Here is a 20,410-nt window from a genome sequence, read left to right on the forward strand (position 1 = left end):
GAAGGGAAAGAGACACGTGTACCCCAATGTTCATCGCAGCATTGTTTATAATAGCCAGGACATGGAAGCAACCTAGATGTCCATCAGCAGATGAATGGATAAGAAAGCTGTGGTACCTATACACAATGGAGTATTACTAAGCCATTAAAAAGAATACATTTGAATCAGTTCTAATGAGGTGGATGAAACTGGAGCCTATTATACAGAGTGAAGTAAGCCAGAAAGAAAAACACCAATACAGTATACTAAGGCATATATATGGAATTTAGAAAGATGGTAGTAATAACCCTGTATACGAGACAGCAAAAGAGACACTGACGTATAGAACAGTCTTTTGGACTCTGTGGGAGAGGGAGAGGGTGGGATGATTTGGGAGAATGGCATTGAAAATGTATAATATCATATATGAAATGAGTCGCCAGTCCAGGTTCAATGCACGATACTGGATGCTTGGGGCTGGTGCACTGGGATGACCCAGAGGGATGGTATGGGGAGGGAGGAGGGAGGAGGGTTCAGGATGGGGAACACATGTATACCTGAGGCAGATTCACTTTGATATATGGCAAAACCAATACAATATTGTAAAGTTAAATAAAATAAAATTTAAAAATGAAAAATGAAAAAAAAATTAAGATAAAAAAAAGACACTTTCTCCTTGGAAGGAAAGTTATGACCTACCTAGAAAGCATATTAAAAAGCAGAGACATTACTTTGTCAACAAAGGTGTGTCTAGTCAAGGCTATGGTTTTTCCAGTGGTCATGTATGGATGTGAGAGATGGACTATAAAGAAAGCTGAGTGCTGAAGAATTGATGCTTTCGAACTGTGGTGTTGGAGAAGACTCTTGAGAGTCCCTGGGACTGCAAGAAGATCCAACCAGACCATTCTGAAGATCAGTCCTCGGTATTCATTGGAAGGACTGATGTTGACAGTGAAACTCCAATATTTGGCCACCCGATGCAAAGAGCTGATTCATTTGAAAAGACCCTGATGCTGGGAAACATTGAAGGCAGGAGGAGCAGGGGACAACAGAGGATGAGATGGTTGGATGGCATCACCGAGTCAATGGACATGAGTTTGGGTAGACTGCGGCAGTTGGTGATGAACAGAGATGCCTGGTGTGCTGGGGTTCATGGGGTTTCAAAGAGTTGGACATGACTGAGCGACTGAACTGAACTGATGGATAGGGAAGCCTGGCATACTGCAGTCCATGGGGTCGCAAAGAGTCAGACATGACTGAGCGACTGAACTGAACTGAAGGTTTATGAACGTTAACAATTGAACAAAAATAAAGTATGATGTGCTAAATGAGATCAATGACTCAAGAGTATTTCATGGTTTAAAAATATCAGTCTCTTTAATGATGATTGAATGAATTATGCAAAGACCTGCTGACAGAGAAAGGACCAAATTATCTCAGTCCCTGAACTATGACTTACAAATCAGTTCTTGTATGTCAAAGAAATTTAACACTCAGCACTTCAGTAAAAACATTATACAATACTGAGAAAATGCCAACAAATCAGCACTCATCAAAATGAAACAGTCTAAACTTTCTTAAGCCATGCCTCAGATTTACTGAATCAAACCAAGATCCCACATGGTCCATATTCCCCATAAAGCTGGAAAAGACTATCTGATCCCATTCCAATTTCACTGTTCATCCCTAATTGCACTTAGTTCACAGTCTCATATTCTGTTCCTTTATTGTTTCAATAGCTTCATTACTGGTCTTCATACCCCAGACTCTTCCCATCTCATACAACATCCATGCAGTTGCTAGAAGTAGGTTTTCTAGTAGGTCATTATGTTCCTTCCATTTCCACAAGATTAAAAAAAAAACAACAATAATGCCTACCTTATATTCAAACTCTTTAGAAATTATCTAACTGGACTCCAGACTTAATCTTGACTACTTTCTTCCATTCCTTTCACATACTCACACTTCAGCTTCATAGAATCATGTTTTTCTTCTCAGAGTATGTCTTCTACTATTGAGAAAGTCAACGTTCTTGTCCAAAATGGCCTTCTCATCTGTCCTGACCTTTTATTCATGGTGTGAACATAGAGTTTGGAGCAAAAAGTTGGGTTTAATCTTGACTTGCCAGATATGGAACATTGGACAATGTGGTCATGCATCTATTTTCTCATGTACAGAACTGGAGTTAGAATACCTGCCAGGGACCTAAAGAATTCACATGCCAATCAATACCTGGCCTGGAGCAGTCATATCTTTCATGTTTCTCATTTCCTTATTCAAATATCACCTGCTCTATGATCATTCTGCCTGATCCTCAATAAAGTCAGTCCCTTCCTCCCTTCTCTTTCCAGTGTGCTTGTTCCCAGAGCTTTAAATCTCTAACTCTGCACTTAAGAATGTGGGATGATTGTGACTTCTTTGTCTTGAAAGGGACTGATGCCTTCCTCCACTACGACTGTGCCTACTCAGGATTACACAGTCTTAACTGTCACAGGCAGCACAGTGACAATTCAGTATTCCCTTGACCATACGGTGATCAGAATTGGAGCATCACACAAAAGTATACATTGCATAATTTAGTTTCATTAAGGACATTCATGAGATTAGCAATCTGTTTTTTTAAAAACAACTAACCAATCAATAAAAATGTTTATAGAAATCCAAGAATTTGCAAGGAAAGGAAATACAGCATACCAAATTAGGATTTTGAACTTCTGAGTTTCCTTATTTTTCTTTCTTTTTACATATGAAATAGGTTTGTGTGGTTGGTCTTTATTTGCTCCCAAGGGCATATAAAAGTTACAACTATTACAAAGGATCTACCAATATAAATGACCTGAAGACCAACAGAAAAGATCGTTTACAACAAAAGATATAAAGAAAGAACCACAATGCAACAGGGAGGAGGGCCAGAGATGCAGATTGGTCAGGAACAATAATCACAGATTGGTGATCCAAACAGGAGTATAATTAAAATTGCAGAGGTTTTCCAAAAGGAATGAAGAGTAGATCCCCACATTGGGCTCCCTAGTCTGAAGACCCTGTATTGGGACGATGAGCACTCAGAATATTTGGCTTTGAAGGCCAGTGGGGCTTATTTCTAGAGCACCAAAGGACTGAAGGAAACAGAGACTCCAGTCTTAAAGAGTGTATACAATATCTCATATACTTGGTGTCAAGAATAGAAGTAGTAATTTGAAACTTGCTTGGATCAATCTACTTGTTGATAATGGAGAGTGTCCCAGAGAGACAGGAGGCAACTGGGACTCACCTGGGGGACAAAGACATTGCAATATATATTTTAGGGAGCTCATCCCACCACGAGGACTTTGATGCAGCAAAGCATCATTTTGGATCCTCCCTTTCATTTATTAGTCTTGGGACATGGCCCCAAACACCAGCTGGTAGGCATCAGGCCTGAGATGCAATGGGCCATGCAGCTAGTAAGGCAGGGACACATTATCAGGCCAGATGCCCCCCTTTGCACCCACTGAACCCCTAGCTGCCCCAGGACCTGATTCCAACCACGAGGAGGCCCACAATCCAGCCCCACCTCCCAGTGGCCAACTAGCACCAGCAGTCAACCATGTCAAGAAATGGCCCAGTCATCATAGAACAGCAAACCCTCAACATACTCGGGGCACCTTTCTTTCTCAAGGTTGATTTGGCTATTTGGGGTGTTTTGTGGTTTCATACATGTTATAAAATTATTCTACCTTTGTGGGAAATGCCTTTGGTATTTTCATAGGAATTGCCTTAAATCTGTAGATTGCTTTAGATAATATGGCCATTTTAACAATATTAACTCTTCCAATAATACATGGAAAAAAATAAGAATGAACCATTACTTAGTAGTCAGTTGAATCAGTAATTGAAAAACTTCCCACAAATGAAAGTCCAGGACCAGATGACTTCAGAGGTGAATTCTACCAAATACTTAGAGACGAGTTAACACCTATCATTCTCAGATTTCAAAAACTGCAAAGGAAATATTGCTTTTGAACTCAATGTATGAGATTAGATTCACCCTGATACTAAGATTCAGGAAAAAAGAAAATTACAGGTCAATGTCATTGACACAAATGCAAAAATCCTCAACAAATAATAGCAGACTGCATCCAACAATGTATTAAAAGGATCATACACCACAGTCAAGTGGGATTTTATCATAAGGATGGAAACAGTTTTCAATATCTGAAAATCAGTCAATGACAAGTTGACAAACTGAAGCATAAAAACTATATGAACATCTCAATAGATGCAGGAAAGACTCTGGATAAAATTCAACATATTTTTATGATAGAAACTCTTCAGAAAGTAGGCACAGAAAGAACCTATCTCAACATAATAAAGACCATATATGACAAACCCACAGCTAATGTTATACTCAATGCTGAAAAGCTGAAAGCATTTCCTCTAAGATTAAAAAAAAAAAAAAAAGAATGTCCACGGTCATCACTTCAATTCAACATAGTTTTGGAAGTCTTAGACACAACAATCAGAATAGAAAAAGAAATGAAAAGAATTAAAATTGGAAAGAAAGAAAACTGTCACTGTTTGCAGATGACATAATACTATATGAAGAAAATTCTAAAGATTCTACCAAAAACCATCTACAATTCATGAATGAATTTGGTAAAGTTTCAGAATACAAAATTAGTACACATAAATCTCTTGGATTCCTATATGCTCACTGTGAAAGATCACAAAGAGAAATTAGGACACAATTCCTTATACCATCATATCAACAATAATAAAATATCTAGGAATACACCTGCTACTGCTAAGTCGCTTCAGTCGTGTCCAACTCTGTGCAACCCCATAGACGGCAGCCCACCAAGCTCCCCTGTCCCTGGGATTCTCCAGGCAAGAATACTGGATTGGGTTGCCATTTCCTTCTCCAGGAACACACCTACCTAGGCAAAAATCTGTACCCTGAATCTATAAGAAGCTTATGAAAGAAATTGAAGATGACACAAATGGATAGAAATATATACCATGTTCTTAAATTGGAAGAATTAATATTGTTAAAATGGGCAATCTACAGATTCAACACAATCTCTAAAACAACAGTTATTTTTCACAGGACTAGTACAAAATATTTTAAATTTTATATGGAAAAACAAAACCCTTGAAAATCCAAAGCAACCTAGAGAAAAAAGAACAGAGCTGGAGGAATCACGCTTCCTGACTTCAGACTATACTACAAAGATACAGTACTACAAAGGTATAATAATCAAAGCAGTATAGTAATGACACACACAGACACACACGCAAATAAAAAACAGAAACATGGGTCAACGGAACAGGATAGAGAGCCCAGAAGTAAATTCACACATACTAATTAAGATCAATTAATTTATGAAAAAGGAGGCAAGAATATATCATGGAGAAAAGAGCCTCTTCAATAAATGGTTCTGGGAAAACTAGACAGCTACAAGAAAAAGAATGAAATTAGAACACTCTGTAACACCATACACATATACAAAGAAATGGATTAAAGACACAAATATAAGGTCAATACTTCAAACCTCTTAGAGGAAAACATAGGCAGAACATTCTCTGATGTAAATAATAGCAAGATCATTTTTTCAATCCACTGCTGAGAGTAAGGAAACTGAAAACAAAAATAAACAAATGGTACTTAATTAAACTTAAACTTCTGCACAGCAAAAGAAAGCCTTAAACAAAATGAAAAAGACCTGCCACAGAATGAGAAAGATATTTGTAAACAGGGCAGCTGACAAGGGATTAATCTCCAAAATATACAAATAGGTCATTCAGTTCAATATCAAAAGAAAAAACAATCAAAAATTGGTTGGAAGATCTAAATAGATATTTCTCCAAAGAAGACATGCAATTGTCCAAAAAAAACACAATGGAAACATACTCAACATCTCTAATTATTGTTGTTTAGTTGCCTGCTGCTGCTGCTGCTACTAAGTCGCTTCAGTTGTGTCCGACTCTGTGCGACCCCATAGACGGCAGCCCACCAGGCTCCCCTGTCCCAGGGATTCTCCAGTCAAGAACACTGGACTGGGTTGCCATTTCCTTCTCCAATGCATGAAAGTGAAAAGTGTAAGTGAAGTTGCTCAGTTGTGTCTGACTCTTAACGACCCCATGGACTGCAGCCTACTAGGCTCCTCCGTCCATAGGATTTTCCAGGCAAGACTGGAGCGGGTTGCCATTGCCTTCTCCAGTTGCCTAGTCATGTTCAATTCTTTGTGACCCCATGGACTGCAGCACACACGGTGTCCCTGTCCTTCACTATCTCCCAGTTTGCTCAAACTCATGTCCATTGAGTTGATGATACCATCCAACCATCTCATTCTCTGTCGCCCCTTTCTCTTCCTGCCCTTAATCTTTCCCAGCATCAGGGTCTTTTCCAATGAGTCAGATCTTCACATCAGGTGGCCAAAGTATTGGAGCTTCAGTTTCAGCATCAGTTCTTGCAAAGAATTTCAGGGTTGATTTCCTTTAGGATTGACTGGTTTGATCTTGCTCTCCAAATAAAAACTAAAATGAGACAACACCTCACATTTGTTAGAATGGCCATCATCAAAAAAAAAAAAATAAATAAATCTACAAACAATTCTAGAGAGGGTGTGGAGAAAAGAGGACCTCTTCTACACTGTAGGTGGGAATGCAGGCTTGAATAGTCACTATGGAGAACAATATGGAGGTTCTTTCAATGACTAAAAATAAAGTTACCATACTATCCATCAATTCTACCAGAGAAAACCATAATTTGAAAACCATAACCAATTCTACCAGAGAAAGGCATATATCCAGAGGAAAACCATAATTTGAAAATACTTATATGTGGAACCTAAAGAAAAAATGGTACAAATGAACTTATTTAGAAAACAGAAATAGAGTCACAGATATAAAAAACAAACATGGTTATGATGGAGGTAAAAGGAGGAGGGATAAACTGGGAGATTGGGATTGACTTATACATACTGATATATATAAAATAGATAAATAATAAATATCTACTGTGTAGCACAGGGAACTCTTCCCAATACTCTGCAGTGATGCATATGGGAAAAGAATCTAAAAAAGAGTGCATATATACATGTGCATAACTGATTCGTATTGCTGTAGACCTGAAACTACACATTGCAAATCAACTACAGTCCAATAAAAATTGAAAATAAAAAACCCAGTGATCTGAATTATGAGGATAGGAAGACTGTTCCTGCTCCAATTAAGTCCATTCCTTTAAATTTTTTTTTTTTGTTATTTCAATACAATCTTGAAAGGTTACTTTCCATTTATGGTTATTACAAAATATTGGCCATATCACTGTGTTGTACAATATAATCCTGAGCCTGTTTTACACCCAATAGCGTAAAAATGTCCACTTCTTTCCACTTTTTCCCAGGTATATTGTCCCTCCCCACTCACACTGGCAACCAGCAGTTTGTTTTCTCTGCGTTTGAATCTGCTTCCTTTTTGTTATATTCACTAGTTTGGTGTATCTTTTAGATTCCACATATAAGTGATATCATAAAGTGTTTGTCTTTCTCCATATGACTTCATGTAGCAAGTGCTTTCCCTGTCCATCCATTTGAAACAATTGCAAAATTTCCTTCTTTTAAGCTTTCTTTTTTTAAAATTGGAGGATGATTGCTTTACAATGTTGTGATGTCTTCTGCTACACAACAGCATGAATTAGTTATAACCATATATGTATCACCTCCCTCTTGAGCCTCCCTCTCACACTCCCCATTCCACCCATCTAGGTTTCCACAGAGCATCAGACTGGGCTCCCTATGTTATACTGCAGCTTCTCCTAGCTATCTATTTTACACATGGTAGGGTATATGTAAATACTACTTTCTCAATTCACTCGACCCTCTCCTTCTCCCTCTGTGTCCACAAATCTTTTCTCTACATCTCCATCTCTATTCCTGCCCTTAAAGAAATTCATCAAATAGTACCATTTTTCTAGATTCCATATATATACATTAGTATACAATATTTGATTTCATTTTTATGACTTCACTCTGTATAACAAGCTTTATGATCCAGTGTTTCACATTTGTTCCTTTTTATGGCTGAATAACATTCCATTGTATATATGTACCACAACTTCTTTATCCATTCATCTGTTGATGGATATCCAAGTTTCTTCCGTGTTCTGGCTATTGGAAATAGTGCTGCAATGAACATTCAGTTACATGTCTTTTTTGAGTTATGGTTTTATCAGGGTATATACCCAGTAGTGGGATTCCTGGGTCATAGCTTTATTCCCAGTTAGTTAAGTCATCTCCATACTGTTCTCCATAGTGGCTGTATCAATTTGCATTCCCAACAACAGTGCAAGATGGTTTTCTTTTCTCTACACTCACCAGAATTTATTATTTGTAGATTTTTTGATGATAGTCATTCTCACTGTGTGAGGTGATACCTCATGGTAGTTTTGGTTTGCACTTCTCTAATAATGAGTGATGTTGAGTATCTTTTCATGCATTTGTTGGCCATTTGTATGTTTTCTTTGGAGAAATATCTATTGAGGTCTTCTGCCAATTTTTTGATTTGGTTGTTGTTTTTCTGATTTGGTTGTTGTTTTTCTGATATTGAATTGCATGAGCTCTTGTATATTTTGGAGATTAATCCTTTGTTAGTTGCTTCATTTTCAACTTTCTCTTGTTCTGAGAGTTGTCTTTCATTGTGTTACAAGTTTCTTCTGTTGTGCAAAGGCTTTTAAGTTTAATTAGGTCCAATTTATTTTTGTTTTTATTTCCATTACTCTGGGAGGTGGGTCATAGAGGATCTTGTGATTTATGTCAAAGAGTGTTCTACTTACGATTTCCTCTAAGATTTTTATAGTTTCTGGCCTTGCATTTAGGTTTTTAATCCATTTTGAGTTTATCAGTAGTATTCATATGTGTATGTATTCATATATATATATACACACACATACCATTTGCACGTTATACATTCAATTGTTGATGGACTGTTAGACTGTTTCTGTATCTCAGCAATTGTAAATAATGCTAACATGAACATTGGGATGCATGTACCTTTTAAAATTAGTGTTTTTATTTTCTTCAAATATATACCCAGAAGTGGAATTGCTGGGTCAGATAATAGCTCTATTTTTTTTTTTGAGAAACATTCACACTATTTTACATGGTGACTGCTTCAATTTACATTCCCACCAACAGTGTATAAAGGCTCCCTTTTCTCCACATCCTCATCAACACTTGTTATTTGTGTTCATTTTGATGATAGCCATTCTAACAAGTATGAGGTGATATCTCATCATGTTTTTATTTGAATTTCCTTGATTATTAGCAATGTTGAACTCTTCATGTGTTTGTCAGCCATCTGCATTTCTTCTTTGGAAAAATGTCTTTTCAGGTCTTCTGCCCTTTTTAAAAAACTGGTTGTTTGTTTTTATTTTTCTTTTGCTATTAAGTTGTATGAACTGTTTCTATTTGCTGGATATTAATCCCTTATCAGCCATATAATTTACAAATATTTTCTCCCATTCAATATGTTATCTTTTCACTTAATCAATAGTTTCCTTTGCTGTGAAAAGCTTTCAAGTTTAATCACGTTTGCTTTTATTTCTTTACTTTGGGGCACCAAAAAAGATGGTTAAAAAGGGCCATTAGAATTTGTGATAGACATTGCACTTAATCTGTAGATCACTTTCAATAATAGGAACATTTGATAATACTAAATATTTCTAATCCATATGAGGCATGTTGTTTCATTTAATTTTGTCTTGCTCAAATTCTTTCACTAATGTTTTATAATTTTCAGTGTATATGTCTTTCATCTCCTCGGTTAAGTTTATTTCTATATATTTTTGTTGCTTTTATAAATGGAATTCTTTCTGAGTTTCCTTTCTGAATAGTTTGTTGTTAATTATAAAAATGCAGAAGCTTTTATTTTTATGTAATAAAAATAAATGTTAAAAACTAATTATCTAGCAAACCATATCCACTAACACATTAAAAGGATCACACACCATGATCAAGGTGGGATTTACCCCCAAATGCAAAGATTCTTCAATATCTGCAAATTAATGTAATATAGCACATTAACAAACTGAAGAATAAAAAACATACGATCATGTCCCTAAATGTAGAAAAAGCTTTTGCCAAAATTCTATACCCATTTATGGTTAAAAACTCTTAAGGAAGTGGGAATACAGGGAAACTACCTCAAATAATATAGGTCAAACCAATATTAACATCACTTGTAATCATGAAAAGCTTAAAATATTTCAAATTCAGGAACAAAATAAGATTGACAAAGCAATCTTCAGATAGAAAAACAAAAATAGAGGCATCGTACTTCCTGATTTCAAAATACATTACGAAGCTATAGTAAATTAAAACAGTATGTTGCCAACATAAGAGCAGATATATAGACATATGTAACAATAGAGGAACCATGTATTTCCCCAGCTGTGGTTCCAAAGAGATTCCCCATTTTCTCTGTGAGGTCATGGCCATCCTGAAACTGGCCTGTGAAGACATCTCTGCCTATGAGAAGGCTGTGATGATGACAAGCATCACGGGGTTCCTCATCCCCTTGTCCCTCATCATGTCCTCTTATGCCCTCATCTTCCTTGCTGTCCTCTGCACAAACTTCCCTGAGGCCAGGAACAAAGCCCTGGCCACCGGCTCCTCCCACCTGACTGTGGTGATTCTCTATTTTGGCCCAGCCATGCTGGTCTGCATGAAGCCTAATTCTCACCACAGTCCCAAGCTGGCCAAGGTTCTTTTTATGCTTCGTGCCATTCTCACTCCTATGATGACCCCCCTCATATACAGTCTGAGGAACAAGGAGGTGGTGTGCGCTTGGCAAATGGCGTTGGGATGCTGCCTAACCTCAGTTTAGATACAAACATGATGGATGTTGATCACTAGCTCTATTTCATTCTAAAGCAGTGCTGCTTAGATTCCATTTCAGCCCTGGTCTTTTCATACTTGAAAATGCAACGGGATCATTGACTTCATGGGTTCAGTTCATATATACATAAAACTAGTGACCTGTGTTTATCCTCTTCATGCTTCTTTGAGAATTGTAGGCCCACATTCTCAAATTGGGCACTGTAGGACTGATGATGGTGGTGGTTGTGGTGATAGTGGTAGTGTTGGCACTGGTAGTGGTGAGAATAGTGATGGTGGCAATAATGATGGTGGTAAAAGGTGTAATTGGAGTGATGGTAGCTGAGGCGGCAGATGTAGTGATGGTAAGGATGATGAAGTTTCACCAAGAAAACTGGATCGATGATGCTGTTTTCAACTACAAAGGAAATTCGAGTCTATTATAGTCTTTGAAAGAGGCCAACCATGACTGAAAGTCCCAAAATGCTGCAGCTTCTAAAAGACCCTTGTGCTGTGCTGTGCCTAGTTGCTCAGTCAGGTCCGACTCTTTGTGACCCCATGGACTGTAGCCCGCCAGGCTCCTCTGTCCATGGGGATTCTCCAGGCAAGGATACTGGAGTGGGTTGGCATGCCCTCCTCCAGGGGATCTTCCTGACCCAGGGATTGAACCCAGGTCTCCCTCATTGCAGGTGGATTCTTTACCACAAAAGACCCTTAAGTGAAGATAAAAACAGTTGAGTTCTTGCTGTCAAATTTTTAAAATTTGGCTAAAAACAGACCTAAACAAAAATCCAATTAAATTACTCTATTTTAATCTTGTAATAACGTATACTGTGAAAGAATCTGAAAAAAGATATATATATATATATACACACACACACATATACACACTCACATATATGAGTGTGTGTGTGTGTGTGTGTGTGTGTGTGTGTGTGCGCCCGAGCATGCTCAGTTATGTCCAACTCTTTGCGACCTCATGGACTGTGCCTGCCAGGTTCCTCTGTCAGTGGGAATTCCCAGGCAAGAATACTGGAGTGGGTTGCCATTTCCTCCCCCAGGACATCTTCCTGACCCAGGGATAATACCTGTGTCTCCCAAGTCTCCTGCATTGCAGGCAAATTCTTTACCACTGTGCCACCTAGGAAGCCATATATATATGTATATATATGGCAGAGTGGGAAGAAGGTGATTTATTTTTAATAATATTTTGAGTATTATATGGGAGAAATGTTTTAATCTACCAAGTGGGTAACAAAGTTTTAGGACATTCTTCATATAAGGGATTAACATAAATTATCTGTACAAGAAAGAAATGTATGTGCTGATCAAGGTGTAGAGCAGGGAGGGTTAGGGGAAAGGTATGAACTAGAAATCTTTGATAGTGATTGAACAAGGACACATGCTACAGCCCATAAGCATTTATTCAGGTATCACTTGTCAGGTTTGAGCCTGTCTACTTCTGGCAATAAAGCTGAATTCCTCGCACTTCAGTTTTCTTTCTGATATAACCATTCTATTATTATACTAATTGAAACCAGAGAGGAAGTGCTTTACAAATGCCCACACAAAGTTCTATAAGTACCCTCTTCCTCCATGCAAGAACAAAATTAAGTTTTAGTAAATTGACTTATTTTTAAGATAATAAAAAAGAAAGACTGGGCAAAGAAAATTCCTAGGCAAGGCTCTCATCCATTTGCTCACTACTGCCAATGTCACATCCCTTATCAACAGGCTTCCGGTAAATGGGATGCATAACCAACTCAACTCAGCAGCTAGGAAAAAGACAAAGGCAGCCCCACTGCCCTTGAAAAGTTCATTGACCTATCAAAAATCTCTCTCCATGGAGAATGAAGCCACATGGCAGAAACCACTTCTTTCTGATCTAATTGGAAACCTCTGTGTGTGTGTGTTAGTCGCTCAGTCATGGCCAACTCTTTGCAACCCCATGAATTCTTCTGTCCATGGGATTCTCCAGGCAAGAATACTGGAGTGGGTTGCTGTTCCCTTCTCCAGGGGATCTTCCTGACCCAGGGATTGAACCCAGGTCTCCTGCATGGCAGGCAGATGCTTTACCATGTGAGCCACCAGGGAAACCTCTGGATATGTCTTAAAAGAGAAGATAAAGTTATCTAGTGCAGAGAAATGAGATACTTCAAAAGATAAAAATGACTAAGAAAAGACCTGCGACAGAGTGAGGGTAAGGCAGAATGGGAAACCAACTTTTCTCTTTTTAGACTGGAATTTCTTCAGAGGGGAGAGTCTCTAACATAAACTTAAACCTCACTGAAACAAAAATTAGTCTTTGTAGAAGACTGAAATTGCCACTGGTCCTTTATTGCCCTCTTCCTCTGAGATTAACAATTAGATGAACAGCATCCTCACTATCAGACCAAGCTGCATCACTGAATATAGTAAAGTCATTCTTAAATTCTAAATAATTGATCTAGCATGATTTCAGTTCCTTTATTTGAATCTATTTCCTTCCATGAATGATCTAGATTCCACCTCATTTGCCATTTTTATTGTGATTTAACCAGCCTCCCTGCCCCTCTGTTTTCACTTAACAATATAAATGCTAAGAGCTAAATTTCTAATGCTATATATATATATCGTGTTCCAACCCTGAATGATTCCAGAATTCTGCAGTTAGAGCTGCCCAGTGGTGAACCAATTGCAGAATCATCTCAGGAAAAGAGCATAAACAGCACCCTATGTCCCCGAGGACAGGACTTTTCTCAGCAACCGTCTCAGGACCTTTCTGTGAGTGACCATTATGCTTTCTCCCCAGTTTTTCTTACAGAATCCTTAATTTTGAAGATTTCATAAATGCTACAGATGCAATGACACAAATTTTAGATGAGGAAACCAAACCTATCAACATGAGAAAGAATTTGAACCAAAGAATTAAAGCTAGAAGGAATGTCAAAGATTCAGAGTGAGGGAAACAGAGAAAGAGAGAGACTGAAAAGGAGGAAAGTAGGGAGGTTGAGGATATATTTTCTCTAAATTAAGGTAACACTAGATGACTTTATTCCAAAGATTTGACACTAGAATTTCTCAGATTTAATTCATATGACACCAGCAACAAGAGTGCAAACCGACACCACTCAGTTACAGTGACAGAGCTACCAAGTTGCTGTCACAGTTGGTTCTGCACAATCATCCACTAAGGATGAGCGCAAATGTAGACTGTTACATGCAGTTTTCTGCACTGTCAACTCTGTTCATCCCCATGAGGGTTTACTGAAGTACCTGACACTCCCGGATCATTTCTGGACCATGCTCACTAAGATCAAAGCTGTTATGCTCTTGGGGTGACCTAGGTATTGTGTAAGAATGTTACATTCTTGAGGTAATCCAGGCAAGAATAGTCTCTTACTCCCAGGTTTCTGTGTTCACCAAACCAGCTAGCAGTTTAATATCAATAAAAAAATTGCCATCTTCCACACATTCAAATATTACCACATGTCTGAACATACCTAATAAATGGAGCCAGAAGTAAAATGTTTATATTAACAAGATAGAAAAGTTTTGCAAAAATTTACAAAACCACACACTCTGGTTTTCCTTCCCATAATTTTTCAGATGAAATCAATCAAGGCTAAACTATGAGGCAAGGAAATAAAAGTTAACACAAGACTTCATTTTCTAGAACTATTCTCTAGAACTTCCTTGCTACCTCACTTTCACTCACCTTCTTTCCAGGTTGCTTGTCCCTGGAAACACAGACCTGACTTTTCTTCATGCAATCTGCACCTTTTTCCGTGCCCTGCTTCATCCACCAACATCCCCAAGACAGCCTCCAGCTTCTAAAGAATAAAGAAGGACTCAAAAGGGCTGTGGAGCACATATTTTCTTTCACTGACATCTTATTTGATGAATGTTTCCTTTTCTGTGTCTTCTGATCTATGGCTGTCACCCTTCCAAGGGTCTCGGTGAAATGCCTGCTGAGTGCTGGGTTAGGCGGCTTGTTTTTTCTAAACCTTATGGTTTGTGCCATATATTCCACTACCAGTGTTCTGGAGCTGGTTCACACCGACTCACAAGAGCTAATTGTTAAATCTTAAATACTTCTGCAAGCTGGTTGTTAAACCATTGATAGCGTGGTGGAGGTATTCAGACCATGGCAGCTGAAAAAGACTATAAACTAAGGCTTTTTATTTTTTTTGTCTTGGCATATTTTTTTCGAGAGCTAATTTAGCAACACATCACTGTCTCTACCTACACCTTGAAGGAGAGCGTCATCATCTCTTCTGTGAAATCACTGCCTTCCTGAAATTCACTTCTGAATTTCACTACACATAGTTTTTGATTTCAAGGTTTGTTTAACTTATTCTTTTTATAACTTACCCTCCCCAACCCCTATAAGTACCCCTCCCAAGTGCTGAGCCCCTACTCTCGTGCTGCCACTGTTACATCTACAACCCCAGAGACCACCCATGTACACAGGGAAAAGCAACTTATTTTTCCCTTTGATTCACTGCACACCTACACCCCTCATTTATCATTTAAGAAACAAGGACAGTTATTCTATCATTCAAGAAATAAGTGAGAGGGTAACAGGCAGGAAGGCCAGGGGTCTCCAAACGGAGGAAATAGGCTGCAAGTGTCAGATATTTTTTTCTCTCTCTTAAGGGGCAGGAGGAAACAAACTATTGATACATTCCCCCAACCCCCACCGCCCCTTCTCTATATAAATTTAAAAAGAGGTTTCTCTTAAAATACTGTGTTGCCATAATGACACCTGGTTCCACTTGAACTTAACTATTCTCAAACCTTGAGTTAACCAATGCATTTTTCTTATGGAAATGTTTGTCTTAAGCTATGTTAATGTACTCAGAGAAGGCAATGGCACCCCACTCCAGTACTCTTGCCTGGAAAATCCCATGGGCAGAGGAGCCTGGTAGGCTGCAGTCCATGGGGTCGCTGAGTCAGACATGACTGAGTGACTTCACTTTCACTTTTCACTTTCATGCATTGGAGAAGGAAATGGCAACCCACTCCAGTGTTCTTGCCTGGAGAATCCCATGGACGGGAGCCTGGTAGGCTGCAGTCCATGGGGTCGCTGAGTCAGACATGACTGAGTGACTTCACTTTCACTTTTCACTTTCATGCATTGGAGAAGGAAATGGCAAACCACTCCAGTGTTCTTGCCTGGAAAATCCCATGGACAGAGGAGCCTGGTAGGCTGCAGTCCATGGGGTCGCTGAGTCAGACATGACTGAGTGACTTCACTTTCACTTTTCACTTTCATGCATTGGAGAAGGAAATGGCAACCCACTCCAGTGTTCTTGCCTGGAGAATCCCATGGACGGCGGAGCCTGGTGGGCTGCTGTCTGTGGGGTTGCACAGAGTCGGACACGACTGAAGCGACTTAGCAGCAGCAGCAGCATGTTAATGTACTACGAATTTACCCCAGCCTCTGTCTTTAAGTTGGTTCCACCTAATGGCTCAGAATCGACTTGACAAACCAGTAGGTTATACTCAGACATTGTTTCTCTAATCTATGTAAGTAAAACTATTTGTATGGTAATCTGCCTTTCTACAAGATTCAAGTCAATCATTTTATGGCCCTGGATGACTCGTCTGGTGCCAAGATTATCCCAAAATACATCTTATGGATGAGGGGCCTGGTGCTATTCTCTGAGTTTTAAGACATTCCTTCTTTCATTAACAGACTGCTAGTAACTATATCACATCCAGCTAAAAACTAGCAGGGAGGTATTCTTTCTGCCCTCTTCTGATGTCTATGTCAGAAGCTTTCTCTATCTCCTTTATACTTTAATAAAACTTTATTACACAAAAGCTCTGAGCGATCCAGCCTCATCTCTGGCCCTGGATTGAATTCTTCTCCTCTGGGGGGCCAAGAATCCCAGTGCCTTTTCGTGGCTCAGCAACAACCTCTCACAAGGATAGTTCTATCATTCAAGAGCAGTTCTGAAGAGTATTAACATTCACAAAGGACAGTTCTGAAGAGTATTAAGATATTTAAACAAAACATTTGATGAAAATTGAACTGACATACCCAAGAAGCTCAAATATTCCCAAGCAATGGGAAGAAATAGGAAGAAAACTACAAAGAACAGCATAATAAAATTGCTAAAAATCAGTGATAAAGAGACAGACAGTCTTAAAGCACCTGGGGAGAAAAAGACACATTATGTACAGAACCAAGAGAATAAGAATTACAAGAGACTTACCAAAAAAAAAAAAAAAAAACCAAAGACTTACAAAAAAAAAAAAAAAAAAAAACCAATGCAAGCCAGCAGACAATGAACAGGTATCTTCAGAGGACAGAAAGAAAAACTTGTCTATGCAGCAGAAACAACTTTTCAAAACTAATGTTAGTAAAAATGCCAGAGTAAGGACTTCTGAAAATAAATTTCATACCCATAAAAGCAATGAAAACACTGGACATTTTTCTAGAATCAACTTTTTTCAGACTTCTGAAAATTAAACAAAGGCTTTCAGCAATCTGGTGAGGATTTTCTTGAGAAAAATGGCTGAAACTTACTAAATCAGTGAGTTTTATGGGCTTTTAACTCATCTATTCTTATTGTTCCCTCTCCTGTTTAGCTATTGAAAAACAACATCCTGAAATGGAAAAAACAGGAGCAGGGCAATAACTGGAGTGGCAAGTCAAGACTGGATCTCCTTCAAAGACCAAACCCCAGAGAATTATCATGTACTCTGTTTGCTGATTCCCTGGAAGATCCTCACTAGCAAAACCATCTATATTTGATCTGACTCAGCACTCATCCAGTACAAATAGGCCCCACAGGCATTTTGAAAAAAAAACAATCAAAGGCAACTGTTGGAACATCGTGACCGCCAAAGGCAATACATACTATTTGGGCAAAAATTGGTTAACCAAAAGGCTTAAAAAGAAAACTTGGGGAATGAGATATCTATAGCAGATCGTGAAAAGCTTTCACACAGTCCTGGGATTCTTGAAGGCCGTGTGCTTTCATAGGACTGTGTACACTGTCAGAGATTTGTGCTTACTCAGGAATACCTGAGAAGCTCTAAGCACTCACTTCTGGTTAACAAGGAGGCTCAACACAAGCTGGAAGTGAAGGCTGAGGGGAAACTGTACAGCCTGACTCCATGCTGAAGGCAGGTCCCAACACGCAAACTGAGGTCCACGACAAAGACTGGGAGACTTCTGGGTTGTAGGCTGAGGGAAGAGGGAAGATGAGTTGTTCAACTGATACAGAGTTTCAGTTCTACAGATCTTTTGCACAACAACGTGAACATATTTAACACTACTGAACTATATATACTTCAAAACAGTGAAGACAGAAATTTTATGTGTTTTACATTTGTCATTTTATAAAGACATAATTGTCTGGTAATCAATGAAGCCTTAAGACAAAGTCGTTTTCATTGTTCATTAGAAGAACTTCAATGTTATACATGTTTCCACAGTCTGATATACTGTTTTTTTGTTTGTTTTAATTTTGTCCAGCTTCTTAACAACTGGAAGGATTTTGAAATGTCATTCAGAATAACCAGGACAACTTTCATATCCTCTCCAGTTAAAAGATTTGTGAATGGTTCTGCTAGAGTACACAAGGCAGACACTCTGTTCAAGTGCTTCCCTGCTTGTGGGAATGGTGACCAACCATTGTTTCATTTTGTACCCTAAATTCCTTTGGGAATATGCCAACAAGGAATGTCATCTGGCCTTGACTGCCAATGTGATACTTGGTATTGTCTACACAGATTCTACTGTATTAGTTCTGGCATCATTCAGTGGCCTGGAATAGTCTGCACATGTTCCTACATCAATTACAACTTGAGACTATCCGTCAGTCTCAGTGGGAATTTTTCCTTTAGCTCTTAAGCAAGTGTTAGTCACTTAGTTGTGTGTGACTCTGCGACCCCAGGGACTATAGCCTGCCATGTTCCTCGGCCCATGGAATTCTCCAGGCAAGAATACCGGAGCGGGTAGCCATTCCCTGCTCCAGAGGAGCTTCCTGACTCAGGGATCGAAGCCGGGTTTCCTACATTGCAGGCAGATTCTTTCCTATCTGAGCCACCACAGAAGTCACAGTTGGCCATTCTGTAGCTTCTGGAAGCTTTACAAACTGTTCTCACAACCATTCAATTAATTCAGTTGGATGATTAGTTAGGTAAAAAATACCTGATAAGTAAATGCTAAAATCTCAGGATCATCATGATGCAAGAGACAAAAACTGAAAAGTAAAATTTGATCAACAAACTTCTTAAGACAAATGTTTTAAGTGTCCAGGCTAGATTCCTAAAGATGTGCCAAAGGTTTAAACATTTTTTAACATCCACTTTGAAAGCATGTCAAACCTACAAAAGTTCCAGTGGTACTAGATAGCTAGCTCCTATTACCTGTCTTCCCCAGATGTTGACATCCTGCATAACCATAGTATAATTGTCAAAGGCAGGAAATGAATATTTTAAAATGGTGTAACTTCAGACCTTATTCAAGTTTCATCAGTTATCCCACTAAACCTTTTTTTGTGGAACCTGGCCAGTATCACACACTGTATTTGTTATACTTCATTGGTCCCATCTTATCTTGAACAGATCCTCCTTTTCATTTTCTTTTACAGCCTCAACACTTTCAAAAGCTATTAGCCAACTGTTCTGTGATATGTCCCTCAATTTGGGTCTATCTTGTGTTTTCTCATGATTTAGAATTCAGGTTGTATCTTCTGGGCAGGAATATCAAAGTGTACCTACCATACCTGAGGTGAGGTGGGTAGCACAGGACATCTATATCTCAACACTGGTAGTATTAACTTTGTTTGGTTGTGGTGGTGTGCCTGATTTTCCCACTAAGTGGTTACTGTTTATTCCCTCTGGAAATCTTGCCCCTAAGGAAATTCTTGCCCCTAAGGTTAGCATCTACGGATAGTTATTGGCTGAAAAATTACTGCTGTGACATTTGCCAAATAGCAGTATTTTATTTCCATCCTCCCTTCTCCATTTATTCGTTGGGATTCTACTAAAAGAAGGATCTGTCCCTTTTCTCCCTTTTATTTACATCACAAGGGACCAGACATTTGCTTTTCTATGGGTATGAACAATTTTTAAGATTTTGGATGGACCTGTTAGATCACCTTCAGAAAGGCTGCAGATTCATACTTCCTCAGGTACTGCATGAGTCTGTCACCTTTCTCCACCATACCAACAGGAATTAGGTACAAATAAATTAGTTTTTTTAAAAAAGGATATCTCAGTTCAGTTCAGTTGCTCAGTTGTGTCCGACTCTTTACGACCCCATGGACTGCAGCACACCAGGCTTCCCTGTTCATCACTTATGTATCTTCACTGTTCATCTTCCATTTGTTCTTTTATATATAAGAGCACATTTTATTCTTGCCACCTATGTGTTTATAAGATCTTTTTGCACTGAAGATACTACTACAAATGGAATAATGTGAAACATATCTTTTTAATTTCCTCGTGTTTTCCTTTGCTAATGGATGTTTTAGTTGTATATGGTCAAATATATTGATATACTCTTTTTATTTGTGCTATTGTAGCAAGTTCTTTCCCAAATAAAAATACTCAACATGCTCTCTTAGGTTTTT

At 38.6% G+C, this 20,410-nt stretch overlaps 1 protein-coding gene across 1 annotated transcript; it reads left to right on the forward strand.

The window, feature by feature from the left end:
• Positions 1-9,456: 9,456 nt before the first annotated feature.
• LOC104983271 (olfactory receptor 2T7-like) lies at positions 9,457-11,368 on the forward strand. Its single transcript, XM_010832699.1, has one exon. The coding sequence runs from the start codon at positions 10,396-10,398 to the stop codon at positions 10,843-10,845; it is 450 nt and encodes a 149-aa protein (XP_010831001.1). The 5' UTR covers positions 9,457-10,395; the 3' UTR covers positions 10,846-11,368.
• Positions 11,369-20,410: the final 9,042 nt, after the last annotated feature.

This window comes from Bison bison, unplaced genomic scaffold (genome assembly GCF_000754665.1).
Source record: "Bison bison bison isolate TAMUID 2011002044 unplaced genomic scaffold, Bison_UMD1.0 scf7180017862139, whole genome shotgun sequence".
NCBI classification, from domain to species: domain Eukaryota; kingdom Metazoa; phylum Chordata; class Mammalia; order Artiodactyla; family Bovidae; genus Bison; species Bison bison.